This window comes from Hydractinia symbiolongicarpus, chromosome 13, assembly GCF_029227915.1.
Source record: "Hydractinia symbiolongicarpus strain clone_291-10 chromosome 13, HSymV2.1, whole genome shotgun sequence".
NCBI lineage: Eukaryota > Metazoa > Cnidaria > Hydrozoa > Anthoathecata > Hydractiniidae > Hydractinia > Hydractinia symbiolongicarpus.
The window spans coordinates 7,098,867-7,113,233 of NC_079887.1; the positions used below are offsets into that span (position 1 = coordinate 7,098,867).

At 40.7% G+C, this 14,367-nt stretch overlaps 1 protein-coding gene across 1 annotated transcript; it reads right to left on the reverse strand.

The window, feature by feature from the left end:
• Window positions 1-9,659: 9,659 nt before the first annotated feature.
• LOC130624157 (uncharacterized) lies at window positions 9,660-12,929 on the reverse strand. The gene is made up of 2 exons (XM_057439722.1): window positions 10,114-12,929; window positions 9,660-10,032 (listed from the first exon to the last, which is right to left on the reverse strand). Exons 1-2 carry the CDS (start codon window positions 12,927-12,929, stop codon window positions 9,660-9,662), a joined length of 3,189 nt encoding a protein of 1,062 aa, XP_057295705.1.
• Between the last annotated feature and the right edge of the window lie 1,438 nt (window positions 12,930-14,367).

The window sequence follows — 14,367 nt, forward strand, 5'->3', positions numbered from 1 at the left end:
TTTTTTGACAATTTTTAGGAGGTTCAGAAGGAAGCTCAAAAATGAACTTTTTCAAAGTTTCTACCAAATGGGTAAGTACAGAATCGTGTCTAAAGGTATATCTACCCTGGGAAAGAGCAGTTTTACAAGCACCAAGAATGTGAGCAGAAGTGCAAATTTCTTTGTGACATAGGAAACATGATGGTTCTGTATTTATTTTCCACCTCCTTAGGTTACTTGGTGATGGCAGAACATCGTAAGTGGATTGCAGGCAGAAAGATAAGAGATTAGGAGGAGTTGCTAGGATGTTCTTCCATGAAAGATCAAACTTTACGTAGTTCTCCCATCTTGTCCATTGGCCCTGCACCTGAAGTTGCAGTGCCTTAGATAGATAGCTTTCCTCGTCAATCTCAGCCGATGTTTTTGCGATTAACTTTCTGTACTTGTGAGTGGTTTTTGGTGGTATTACTTCCACTTTACAAATGCCAAGACCGGTTCGTCCACGCTGTACAGGACCCCTTATGGTCTTGTACTTTAATTCACCCTCAGCTATGTTAACTGCATCGCTCACCTTCCAAGAACCTGCCTTTAAAGATGGATCGAGTGTTGACAGAATCGGATCTTTGGAGTGACGCAAAAGTAGGTGGCCGCTAATCTTTGCGGATTTTAAAATAGAAGTGAGGCTCTTAATGGGCAGAGGGCAAGGAGAGGAGTCAGCATATAGGGAAATGTTTGTGATGGAACGGTGTAAGTTCAGCCATTTTCGTATGAACACTGAAACCTTTTGCTCTAGGCGCCCAGCAACAGACATCGAGACCTCGTATATTAACAGTGGCCACTGAATTCGCGGGATCAAAAGATGTTGCAAGATCCAAAGTTTTTGCGCTCCAGTGTATAAGGACTTATTAATGACACCAAGCCCTTCTATCAGCTTTTCCTCCAATTCGTTGATGGACTTCCTGTCTGAGATAGAACAATCAATAATCCGGCCTAAAAATCGCACTGGCGAGGCATGAATAGATGGGATATACTGTGAGAAATCAATGTCGTTTTCAGGGCTACTTACACTAAAAGGGGTGCTATTGATAGATCTTCCCTTGATGATCACAAAACTACGGGATTTTTCAGCGCGAAATGTCATATTGGCCCAACTTAGAGCTGTGGTGCACCTGTTAAGGAGTACTTGTGTTCCAGCAACAGAAGAAGACATGATGTTTATGTCGTCCATAAAAGCCCTTATTAAAGGTAAGGATACTCTGTTAGAGGTGATGTAGCATGACACAGATGTTGCCAGCGTATACTCCAAAATAACATTTATGCCTGATAAAAACAAGACGATAGACAGGGTGCAGCCAGCGAAGATGCCCCTGAAGTGCTGGTGCCAATTGCTTGGAGCAGATTTGGAGAATGATTTGCTGTACAGCCCAGAATAGTAACCCTTTACAATGGCAATCCAACTAGGAGATATACCATACCTTTCCAAAGCAAAAAAGATTAATCTGTGCGGTATTGAGGGATACGCACTTGCGATATCCAACCAAATGGTGGCAAGATCAGTTCTTGCAGAGCGTGCATCTTTTAAAGCTGCCCAGATTGACGACATGTGTTCCCAACAGCCAGGAACATTCGCCATGCACCCCTTTTGAACAGACGTGTTAATAAACTTATTGTTATGGATGACATGTGTTTCTAGTCGCCTTATACTAAAAAATAATTTTCCTTCGACATTTAGGAGGGCTATAGGTCGAAAATCTTTTAGGTTAGATGGTACAGGAGTTTTGGATTTGGGAATGTAAATTTCTTTGGCATGACGCCATTGAAGAGGCACAACACAATTTTTTAAACAACACTTAAATACATTAAACAAGAAGGATGAAATTTTCGTACATTTTTTGTACACTTTGTAAGATATGCCATTTAGCCCAGGAGCTGAGGCGTTCCTACGCGTATATAAAACACTTGCGAAATCAGAAAATTTGAAAGATGTGGCTGAGAAAGCTTTCTTGATCTGCGGAGGTGGTGGAAGACCTGGAAGAAGGGGAAGAGAAGAGTCGTGAAAATTATCAGATAAGCTAGATAATTTATGGTTGTCCAGAACGGACTGTTCAACACAAAGACGAATATCTGATTTAGGGTTAAGCAGGTCCTTTCCTGCTTTGTAGGGATCATTCCTAAAAACCTTTTGGGCGTTCTTAAAGCTCCACTTTCTTCTTCTTCGTTTCTCACCTCGACGCATCACCCTTATTTTTATTCGAACTTGTTGCAACAGTTCTTGCAAGGCAGTTAGTTCCTCCTTGATGGTTGATGAGGCAATCTGCGCTAACAGAACATTTTTCTCCTTAACCAGATTAATGGAACGTATTGTACGCCTGTTAATACTGGCAATGTTTTTTGTTTTATTTGAGGAGCGGCAACCAAATATTTTTGAAGCCTCTTCGTAAATTAAAGTTTCGAGTGTTTTAACTTTCTCAGAAATGGATAGATTGGTACAAGCCTTTAGCTTGCTATGCACAGCACTGTCTAAGTCACTCCAACGCTTATCATTCATCTTACCCCATAGAATGGGGGCTTTCTCATCGAGGTTCTGAAGTTTGTTTTTTTCCGTGTGACACAATTTACTTTTGTGGGATGAAACCGAAGTAGAGATTGTGATCTTAAGCTTTTCAGCACCACTGAGAGAACAAACATCCTCCAAAACAACTTTACAGCTTTTCATCAAGTGCTTTTGGAGTACTGTATCATTTTGTTTATTGCAATGATTCTTTTCGAAGTTGGGTATAAAAGAAGTCATAACTATAGGGGTTGATTATGCACAGGATAAGATTGTCAGCCCTGCGTTGCCTGGCGCACAGGGTAAGGCTATAGTTTTCACAGCGGCACCAAGACTGTGAGGATTCGCTAGCGACTAATTAACCCATTAGCCATTCATCCGTTGACGCGTACCGTGGATTAGGGTCCGGTTATAATAAAATCAAAATCAGTATACACAATTGAGTCCTTTAAAACGGTCATGTCGATCCAGTTGCAAACAGTTTACCGGTCTTTCCCAGTGTCACTAGTCTCTCCCAGTGTCCCTAGTCTTTCCCAGTGTCACTAGTCTTTCCCAGTGTCAGGTTGAAACCATTGCGGTCAACAATAAGATGAAAAAGGTTTACAATACAGCAAGCTGCACTGAAGTATCTTGTCTACAGGGACGGTGGATGTAAATAAAATTGGGATTAGGCTTCCAGAAGAAGGTGCTGAATACACTAACATGTATTATATTTCCTTTCTTGTATTCTAGATCAAACATTACGAATATCTATATATACTAAGTAAATGGTGAACGTGCCTATCTATGTTTGATCTTTATTGAATTGATATCGCTTGGTTGTTCAACAGGATGCCTGCTGTCGAATGCCCAATTGAGTCTTGTGACTACGTCACACCTGACCTGGATGCCACAATTGTTGCCGCCCTCATCACAGCACATGCTACTGTCCATACCAGCTCACCAGATAAACAAGGTGCTGCTAAAGTGGAACGAGTCAAGAGGCCATCAATATCATCCGCCGGTACCAGCGAAGAATGGCAATATTTCACGACCAGATGGGCCGAATATGTTGCAGCAACCAAAGTTACTGGAAAAGAGAGAGTCCTCCAGCTGCTAAAATGCTGTGATGATGAACTTCGCAAAGACCTTACCAGGTCCACAGTAGGACCCCTTTCTGATAAATCTGAAACAGTTGTGCTAGCTGCTATAAAGTCATTGGCAGTAAGAGATGAGAACACTATGATTGCCAGAGTCACCCTGAATAATTCCCACCAAGATCGAGATGAACCAATACGGTCCTTCTGCGCCCGTCTGAGAGGACAAGCAAATGTTTGCAAGTACGTTATAGATTGTCCAAACTGTGACCATGAGGTCAACTACACTGAGCAAATCCTCCGAGATGTCATTTGCAGAGGCCTAGAAGACTCAGACATTCAACTTGACTTGCTTGGACAAACGAACCAGGACATGACCCTTGACGAGGTATTACACTTCATAGAAGCAAGAGAAACTGGTAAGCGCTCTGCATCCAAACTTCTCCAACAACACGAAAACAACGCGATCCGCAGCAGTTACAAAAACGCCGGATCAACCGATTCAACTCCATGCACATACTGTGGAAAGAAGGGCCATGGTGCCAAAGCTATTGCCAAACAAAGAAAGACTACATGCCCAGCATACAACCACATATGTAGTCACTGCAATCATCCACATCACTACGAGAGCGTGTGTAGAAGCAAAGACAAACAAAAACGAAACAAGATGGAACCAGAGAATCAAGGTGCTGTTTTCGACCAAGAATCTACATTCAATAAGCTCTGCGCTATTCAACAACCAAGGAAGCCGACGAGCCACCACATCTACAACAAGTCTTCAAAGAGTTGGGAGAAACGCAGATCCAGCTCTCAACCATACCTCGACCTCAACGTCTCAGTCAATGACGAGAGTTACAGCCAACTTGGATACCAAGCCATCAGAAACCACCCAGAGAAGACCATCACCATCCCTGCAATGGCTGATACCGGTTGTCAAAGTTGTTTGATTGGATTCAAGTGCGTACAGAAACTTGGACTGACCAAAGCAGATCTTCTTCCCGTATCAATGGAGATGCGAGCAGCTAACGGCAATCCCATCAAAGTACTTGGTGCCATCATCCTGAAAATCAACAGTCCAACTAACTCGAACAACGCCCAGGAAACACGACAACTTGTGTATGTCACCAACGAAACCAACCAATTCTTCATCAGCAAAGGTGCTTGCATTGACTTGGGTATCATCCCCTCCAGCTTCCCAGCCATCGCCAACAAATATCATCAAGTTGCATCAGCTGACATTCTCAAAACAGCGACAGATCACCTCAATCATCCCGAACAATCTTCAACACCAACAACAATTGGCTGCGACTGCCCAAAACGTGAACCTCCACCAGCACTTCCTACTGGTCTTCCATGTGCCGCAACAGACGAGAATCGGCAGAAACTACAGGACTTCCTACTAAATCACTACAAGTCCAGTGCCTTCAATACGTGTGAGCACCAACCGCTGCCGATGATGACTGGACCCCCACTGTCCCTTCAGATCGACGAATCCGCAGAACCTACAGCTCATCACACTCCAATCCCTGTTCCGTTTCACTGGCAAGAGAAAGTCAAAGCTGATCTGGACCGCGATGTTCTGCTTGGAGTGCTCGAAAAAGTGCCAATAGGAGAACCTGTGACCTGGTGTCATCGCATGGTAGTATGCGCCAAGAAAAATGGAGAACCTCGTCGTACCGTAGACTTCCAAGCCCTGAACGCCTGTGCAACGAGAGAAACTCATCATACTCAGTCTCCATTCCATCAAGTACGTTCGGTGCCCCACAACGTCAAGAAGACTGTCACAGATGCCTGGAATGGATACCACAGTGTCCCCCTCTGTGAAGAAGACAAGCACCTCACAACCTTCATCACCCCTTGGGGTCGTTACCGGTATCGCACTGCACCACAAGGCTACATTTCATCTGGTGACGGCTACACAAGACGATTTGATGAAATAGCCTGTGACTTCCCAAACAAAATCAAAGTCGTAGATGATTCTCTGCTATGGGCCGATACCTTGGAGGAGAGCTTTCATCAAACTGCACAGTGGCTTGACCTTTGCGCTCGTAATGGTATCATCGTGAACCCTGATAAATTTGAATTTGGTGCCGACACCGTCAAGTTTGCTGGCTTCGAGATCACGCCTACATCCGTCCGTCCTAACGAGAAGATCATCAGAGCAATCATGGACTTTCCGACACCAAAGAATCTCACAGACGTACGTTCATGGTTTGGTCTTGTGAATCAAGTCACATACACTTTCAGCATGACATCGTTCATGGAACCGTTCCGCTCACTACTGAAGCCCACGATGAAGTTCCAATGGAATGAGGAATTGCAAGCAATCTTCGACAAATCAAAACGTCAAATTGCGGCAGAGATTGAGAATGGCGTCCGTATATTCGACAAACAGAAACCAACGTGCCTCGCCACCGATTGGTCGAAATCTGGCATTGGTTACTGGCTGTTCCAGAAACATTGCAACTGCCCTGACATCAAACCTTTCTGCTGCAACACTGGTTGGAAGGTGGTACTTGTTGGTAGTCGGTTCACTCATGCTGCTGAATCACGTTACGCTCCCATCGAAGGTGAAGCCCTCGCGGTAGCCGATGCACTTGACAAGGCCAGACACTTTGTATTGGGCTGCGACGATCTTATCGTTGCAGTGGACCACAAGCCCTTGCTTGGTATCTTCTCCGATCGCTCACTCGATAGGATCTCCAATGGCCGCCTACGAAACCTGAAAGAGAAGACTCTTCGATACCGTTTCAAGATATGCTACATCCCAGGCCGAAAGAATTGCGTCTCAGACACCATGTCTAGACATCCAAGTGGACCCAAGTCTCCTGACAAGATGCACCTACCCGATGACGTGTGCTCTATCGACTCTACTGAGCTGTTACCACCGAAAGCCCATCAAGTTCTTCCGTCGAAAGTATTCAATCAGACAACTTCAACAGTCGCAGACGAAGAGGGACTCCTGAACCAATCCGTTGCTGCTATCACCACTGCATGCAATTCAGTGACATGGGATATGATAAAGGAAGCCACTTCCAGCGACAACAACATGGTCCAACTCACAGAACTCATCGAGTCTGGGTTCATTCAGCCTTTAGATGAACTCCCAGAAGCGCTCCGCCCATATCACCAACATCGATCTGACTTATCAACACTGGATGGTGTCGTTATCTTCAAAGACAGGATCGTCGTCCCACCCAGCCTTCGAAGCATTGTCCTTGATAACCTTCACGCGGCACATCAAGGCACCAATTCAATGATTGCTCATGCTGAATCTGCGGTGTTCTGGCCTGGTATCACAAAGTCGATCAAAGAACGAAGATCTAGATGTCGCCAGTGTGACATAATGGCACCTTCTCAGCCAAGCATGCCCCCAACTACACCAGCAACACCAGAATACCCATTCCAATACCTGTGTTCCGACTTCTTCTACTACATGGGGAAGTACTACCTTGTATCCGTTGACCGATACTCTAATTGGCCAATCGTGGACCATGCTAAAGATGGAAGCGCTGGATTTATCAACAGTTTACGTCGCTCATTCGTCACATATGGCATCCCTGAGGAGCTTGCGTCAGATGGTGGCCCTGAATTCACCTCCAGGTCAACAGAATCTTTCCTGAAATCATGGCGAGTCCGTCAACGTATATCTTCAACAGCCTTCCCTCACAGCAACAGCCGTGCTGAAATTGGTGTCAAGACTGTCAAACGCATGATCGTTGGCAATACAGATGCTAGTGGGAACCTCGACACTGATGCATTCCAAAAGGCTATGCTTGTCTACAGAAATACACCACAACCAGACACGCACATATCACCTGCTATGTGCATCTTTGGCCATCCCATCCGATCACCAGTACCAATCCTACCTGGAAAATATTGCCCACACCCCACCTGGCAAGGCACACTCCAGAAGCGCGAAGAAGCCCTACGACTACGTCACCTCAAGACTGCTGAACGACTTGCCATCGGGACCCGTCCCCTACCACCACTGAAGGTCGGAGATCATGTACGTATCCAGAATCAAGTTGGTCAAAATCCGCGCAAATGGGACAGGACTGGAACAATCATTGAAGTAAGACAGTTCGACCAATATGCTGTCAGAGTGGATGGATCAGGGAGAGTTACTCTTCGCAACAGGAAGTTCCTGAGACGCTTCACCCCTGTCATGCCTCAGAACTCTTCCTTCCAACTCCCATCACCCCTCACTTCACAACCATCCATAACCCATACTCATACTTCACATCCCACACTTACATATCCATCACAAATACGTCCTGTCCCCCCAAACCACCCCTCATATTCGGGACTGGACGAACCTGCTGTCCCTGTGGCAGTGAAGAACGATGACCTCCCAACATTAACTATACCACCGATGAATGTTACAACACCAAGTACCCAACAGATTGACGCACAACGATCTGACGTCCAACCATCACCATCGGTCATCCAACAATCAGCAGAGCGCACTCAATCAACACCATTACCGTCTAATGGTTCACCTTCAGGAGTTACAACGTACAATACTCCTCCACGCTCTGGTCAACATGCCCAATGCTCAACGCAACAACCCAGAAGATCTCAACGCATTAAAAGAGTCCCTGGGCACTTGAGTGACTATGTGCTGAAATAAGTACTTGAATCACAGGGTACACAATCACAGGGCGAACTGTTAAGACACCCTGCTCGTTATCTTCTACACAAATTGCGTCATCGCAGGGCGAACTGAGATACCCTAACTTTGCATAAACTTGTATATGTATATATTTTTCGATACACGCCCTATAACCTTTTGTTGTTGGACTTTCAGGGGGGAGGGAGATAGAGAGTTATATATATTTAGTAGGTGTAACATGTATTATATTTCCTTTCTTGTATTCTAGATCAAACATTACGAATATCTATATATACTAACTAAATGGTGAACGTGCCTATCTACTGATGCAAACCTATAATCCTTTTAAAATTGAGCTGACTATCTGCCGAAAGAACTGCCTCACTAACTTTCCAATTTCCAGCTTTTAAATCTGGTACGCACTTAGACACACAAGGGTCGACAGAATCTTCTAGTAACAGATGTCCACTGATTTTGGCAGATTTGAGAACAGATGCAAGACTTTTCAGGGGAAGATGTATGATGAATGATGTCGTTTTAACCATTTCCTAATGAAAACAGAAAATCTTTGTTCTAGTTTTGTGATAGTAAATAGAGAAACTTCATAAATAAGAAAATAATTTACAGAGGTGGCAAGCCACCGCAATGATGAACTCAACCTGTTAGGTCTTTGGAAACAAGCTAGAGGTTGTACTCCTCTAGAGAATATGCCTCTAAAAGTTTAAGAGGCATATTCTCTAAAACTTTTAGAGAATATGCCTCTAAAACTTTCTCTAAAATTTTTCTTATATATTGTAGTTTGAACACGTCATTACAAGCATCAGAGTGTGAGCGAAACTTTTTTTTTGGTTAGCCCTACAATGTATAAATCTCAAGACTGCGTTAAAATTCTACCTTCCGTTGACAGAGTGTATTTTATCGTTCCTCCTTTTTTAAATATATAAAAATTAAATATGAAGGATGGAATTGGGTGAGTATATAAAGCCTGCAGGGACAACGGAGTGCGTTCTTGGAGCTGACAAGCGGAGTTAGAAGTTAAAGCCCTGTTTTGCTACACGATTTTGTCAAACCATTCATTTGTCCAGGTTTGGCGCTCAAGGCAAGATTATCGTAATGCATGGACTCACGGATAGATAGATAGATAGATATTTTATTTATCAATAGCAGTTATATATATACAATTAAAATTAAAAGAAAATAAATATAAAGAAAAAGAAAATAAATATCATAATTAGTCAGGGTAACAAAATTAAAATATATAATGCTATTGAAGGGAGACCATACCTAATAGCATAAAGCTAAGGCAAAGGGTATGGCCACCCTTGGACAATTACAGTAAACGATACGAGACGCACAAAACAACACACACATAAAAGTGGGTCAAATGATAAACAACCATGCGGGAAACAAATGGCCAAGTCTGACAATTCAGGAAGGATTAGTAAGAGGAAACAAAGTACTTTTTCAGATCACTTCTAAGATTAAAATAATCAAGGGAGACAAATTTTCTAGTCATTAAAGACTGCAATTTATTCCAGGAATTAATGGCATTAAATCTAATTGAGTTTTTACCAAAAGAAATAGTATTAAAGGTAGGGAGATTGATCAAACCAATTTTCTCTGCCCGAGTGCCTTGAGCATGGGTGAAGTCAACCGCAAATGTATTAAGGATAGAAGCAGGCAATTTTTCATGAAATAGTTTATGTAAAAATAGAATATTGTGACATTTGACAATATCAGAGAATTTGAGGAGCTCAAGATTACCATACAGGTGACTGGATGATGCTCTTCGAGATTCAAAAGACATGAGTCTAATAGCAAAATTTTGCAAAACAGTAATACGATTAACATCAAGACTGTTTGGCTGACCCCAAATTTGATTACAATATTGCAAGTGTGAATGAAAAATGGCATAGTAAACTAGAATAAGAACATTTAAAGGCACAAAGTGACGAAGTTTAGCTAAAGCTCCATTGGCCCTCTTGAGCTTGGCAACAGTATCATTGATCTGAGACTTCCAGCTTAAATCAGAATCTAATAGAACACCAAGATATTTAATACAATTACTAGGTATAAGCCTTTTACCATTGATAAAAAGCCTAAAATCGTAATTAAGAGGTTTCCGTGTATGTTTAAAAACAATGTACTCAGTCTTACTAGCATTAAGAGAAATTTTATTGGCATTGAGCCAATGGCAAAGAAGCTTGAGGTCAAAATTCATTTGTTTGGCCAGTTGTTTCAAAGATTTACTGAAGTTTAAGAGATTGGTGTCATCAGCAAAGTGATGCACCAAAGAAAAATTAATTGAACAATGCAGGTCGTTAATATAAATTAAAAATAAAAGAGGTCCTAAAACAGAGCCCTGAGGGACACCATGCCTGATAAGATTACTAGTTGATATATTTCCATTGATGGATACAAACTGTTGACGTCCTGTTAAGTAAGACTTAAATAGTGAGAGTGGGGTACCACGAATTCCATAGTGAAAAAGCTTTTTAAGCAAAATTTCATGATCAACCGTATCAAAAGCCTTTTGAAGATCAATGAACACTCCACATGCATAATTTCCTTTATCAAGAGCATCCATAATTTTTTGAGAGATGTTCAGAAGTGTTTGAGAAGTCGAGTAATTTTTCCTAAAGCCAAATTGATGCTTGTAGAGGGCGTTGTTTGCTTCGAGAAAACCATACACTCGTTTGTATATGATTTTTTCATATATTTTATCAATATTTGAGAGTAAGGATATAGGTCGGTAATTTGTTAATTCTAATTTGGACCCTTTTTTATAAATAGGGATGGTCTTGGCAGTTTTTAGGTTTGTAGGAAAAATACCAGTTGTGAAAGACAAATTAATAAGTTTTGAAAGTGGTATAGATAATTCAGATTTAACAAGAGTTAAAATATGGGCAGGAATACTGAATGGCCCAGAAGATTTACCAGGGTCAAGGGAAGAAATGCAATGCAGAACTTCTAAATCATCAGTTGGTGAAAGAAACATCGAATTAGAAGTAGAATTTTTTAGAAAAGAGGAGAAATGTTTTCGAGTGAACGGGATATTCATTCTGATGTTATCTGCAATTGAAGCAAAGTAATCATTAAAAGAATTAGCAATTGTCACTGGATCAGTTACAACAGAGTTATTAATGTTCATACAGGTGGGAGAAGCAGAAACAGAAGAACGAACAGAAATAATATTTTTAACCCCTTTCCAAATATTGCCAATATTTTTTTGGTTATTGCTAAAATATTTATTGAGGAAATTACTCTTACTCATTCTACATAGAGATACAATTTTGTTGCGGTACTTTTTAAAACTCTCTAGCAAGGAAGACTTTAAAAGTGGATCTTTCTCTCTTAAAAAGCATTTATGCAGATGGTCTCTTTTGATTATTGAGGTAAGGATACCATTAGTAATCCAAGGATTGGATTTTTTTTTTCTTTTTTTGTTGCATGTTTTTTTTAGAGGAGCATGATTGACCAATAGACTGTTGATACAATTGTAAAAATTGTTAAACGATAAGTTGGGATCATCTACATTCAATTGTAGGATATCATCCCAATTTTTATTGTGAAGTTCGGTGAGAAAGTCATTGTGATGAAATTTCTTCCAATCATGAACAAATATATCATCAGAGGTGTGCAAAGGATTGATTGCAGACAAGTTTTTTAAGACTAAGAACTGAGGGAAATGGTCAGATATTGAACTTATAATATTACCAGACACAGTGTCCCACTTGGCTGAACTAAAATAAATATTATCAATAATCGTGCTAGAAACTTCAGTAACTCTTGTGGGAAGAATTATATGCGGGAGTAAGTTAAATTGCGAAGTAATATCGATGTAATCGGACACTTCTTTGACTGTTTCAGACTTTAGAAGGTCAATATTAAAGTCTCCAAGGAGGAAGATAGACTTGTTATCTGAAGACGCTTTCTCAAGAAGAGGCAATAAAAAATGATTGTTGAACTCATCAACAGACATCGAGGGATGTCTGTAGATGCATCCAACAATCATGTTTCTATCTTTGGCCCGTATAATTTCAATGAATTTAGATTCAAGCTCCTTGCTTTTATATGCAAGAGTATCCAGGTCGGGACGTTCAATAAATTGCAAGTGATTAGGGATGTACAAAAGAGCACCACCCTTTTCACCTTCAGTAGGTGTGTGCGTGAAGGAATAACCCGATAGATCGCAGTTAATAGGTGGGATTTTAGTCTGGAATTTGGTCTCAGTGATACCAATAACACTGAAGTCATGCCCAAGTTGACCTAACAGAATCTTTAGTTCATCAATATGTTTAGACAGAGAGGCGATATTCATATGAAAAAGGGAGAATTTATCAGAATTAACTTGAAGGGCAGAGAATTCAATTGGATCGTAATATTTGCAGTTGACACCACCCATGGTTTCAGGATGGGGGACCTCGTTGATTTCAATAGAGTTGAGCTGGGAGAGAAACCTTTTCATTTCCATAGAGGAAAGACTCTTGTCATAAACTAAGGGGGGAGTTGTTGAGCCAAAGGGGAGAATTTTGTTGATACATTTACAACAGAACCAAAGTTCATCAGAGTTTTGGAGAGATATATAATCATCAGCATTGAGACCATTGCATTTAATATGAATCCAGAATTTACAAATATCACACTGAATAGCCTTATGATTTGAATTAACAGACTTTCCACAGACACCACACGGAAAATTTATCATTTTTAAGTGAACACACAGAACATAAAAATATCACACAAAAATTATCAACAAGCCTATAGAAACAAGATAATCACGTATGAGAGCAGACGAAAACAAGCAGGAAATGACACAACACACAAAATGACAATGGGATGTGTCAAAAGATGTGTTTAGCGTTTCAAAAGCTAGACAAGATGATAAACTACAGGGGAGTGAAAATTGATATTTATGACCGATTCAGCAAGCAAGCGCGCAAAAATAAATAAATAAATAAATTATTAAATCGAGTGAACGAAAAAAAAAAAAAAAAAAAAAACGCCTTTTTTTGGCGCGAAAAAGACACGTTTAAAAATTTACCTTATTCCAAGGAAACATCGTCATAATAATAATCTAAGTCGCTTACGTGAAAAATTTTAAAAGGTTCATCTGTTATATTTGGTTTAATAAAAACATTACCCTTCCAAGACCAAGATGATGCAATTCTACCTTCGTGATATAATTGACTGCTCATTCCCAACAGGGCTTTATAAGCTGGGCAAAGATTATCTGAAATAACAACTTTACGATGATTTACACTGTCTTTCAACTTTTTACGGTTTTCGAGCGCTTTTTCAGCCTTTTTCCTGTTGACGAACCTAACTATAGTGCGCTTTGGAAATTTCGAGTCTCTTTCCCTCTTTGACTTTGGTAGGCGATGACAAGCCTCAATTTCGTTACAATCACAGTTAACACCGATTTCCTGAAGAATGCTTATTACCTTTGCTTCGAGATTTCGATCAGCGATATCATCTGATATGCCAATGATTTCCAGATTATTTCTTCTGGAGTATTGGTCCTGGGCGTTAATCTTCATTTCAAGGTTAATTTGAGATTCGTAAATTTCGTCGTTTTCCTTTTCAAGTAATCTAATTCTTTTTTTCATATTTTTGTTGTCGTCGAGAATTCGTTTAAGAACATTATTTTTGATTTCATCTACGCTGTCTTTTATTTCTTTCAGCCCAACCTTTTCTTTCACTTCATCCTGAACTTTTATCAAAAATTGAACCAAATCTGGCTTTGTGAATTTATCAATTTGTGATTTAGATTTTCCCACAATGTCACTTAAGTTGGCAAGTGTAAAAGACGAAGCCATTATATCTTTATTTGAAATTAACTATTTATTTATTTAAGTTTATTATTCTAATCACTCCCCGTTGTAGATAGAGAAGTTTTACACGGTCCCGATATTTACTTGCGCACGCATCTAAGTGATTACGCCATGCCCGATGCGCGCGCAGAAATGGAGGTAAAAATGTTAGCAAACTAAGCGGAAAAGTTATGAAATGAAACTACTCTTATTTTATTTCAATTCCCAAAATCCCAAACTTTAAATATTGGCAAAATAAATATTGATGATCGTGAACATCAAATCAGAAAGTTTGACCCCGATATAAATCTTGTTAGCAGGTGCACAAAGTGC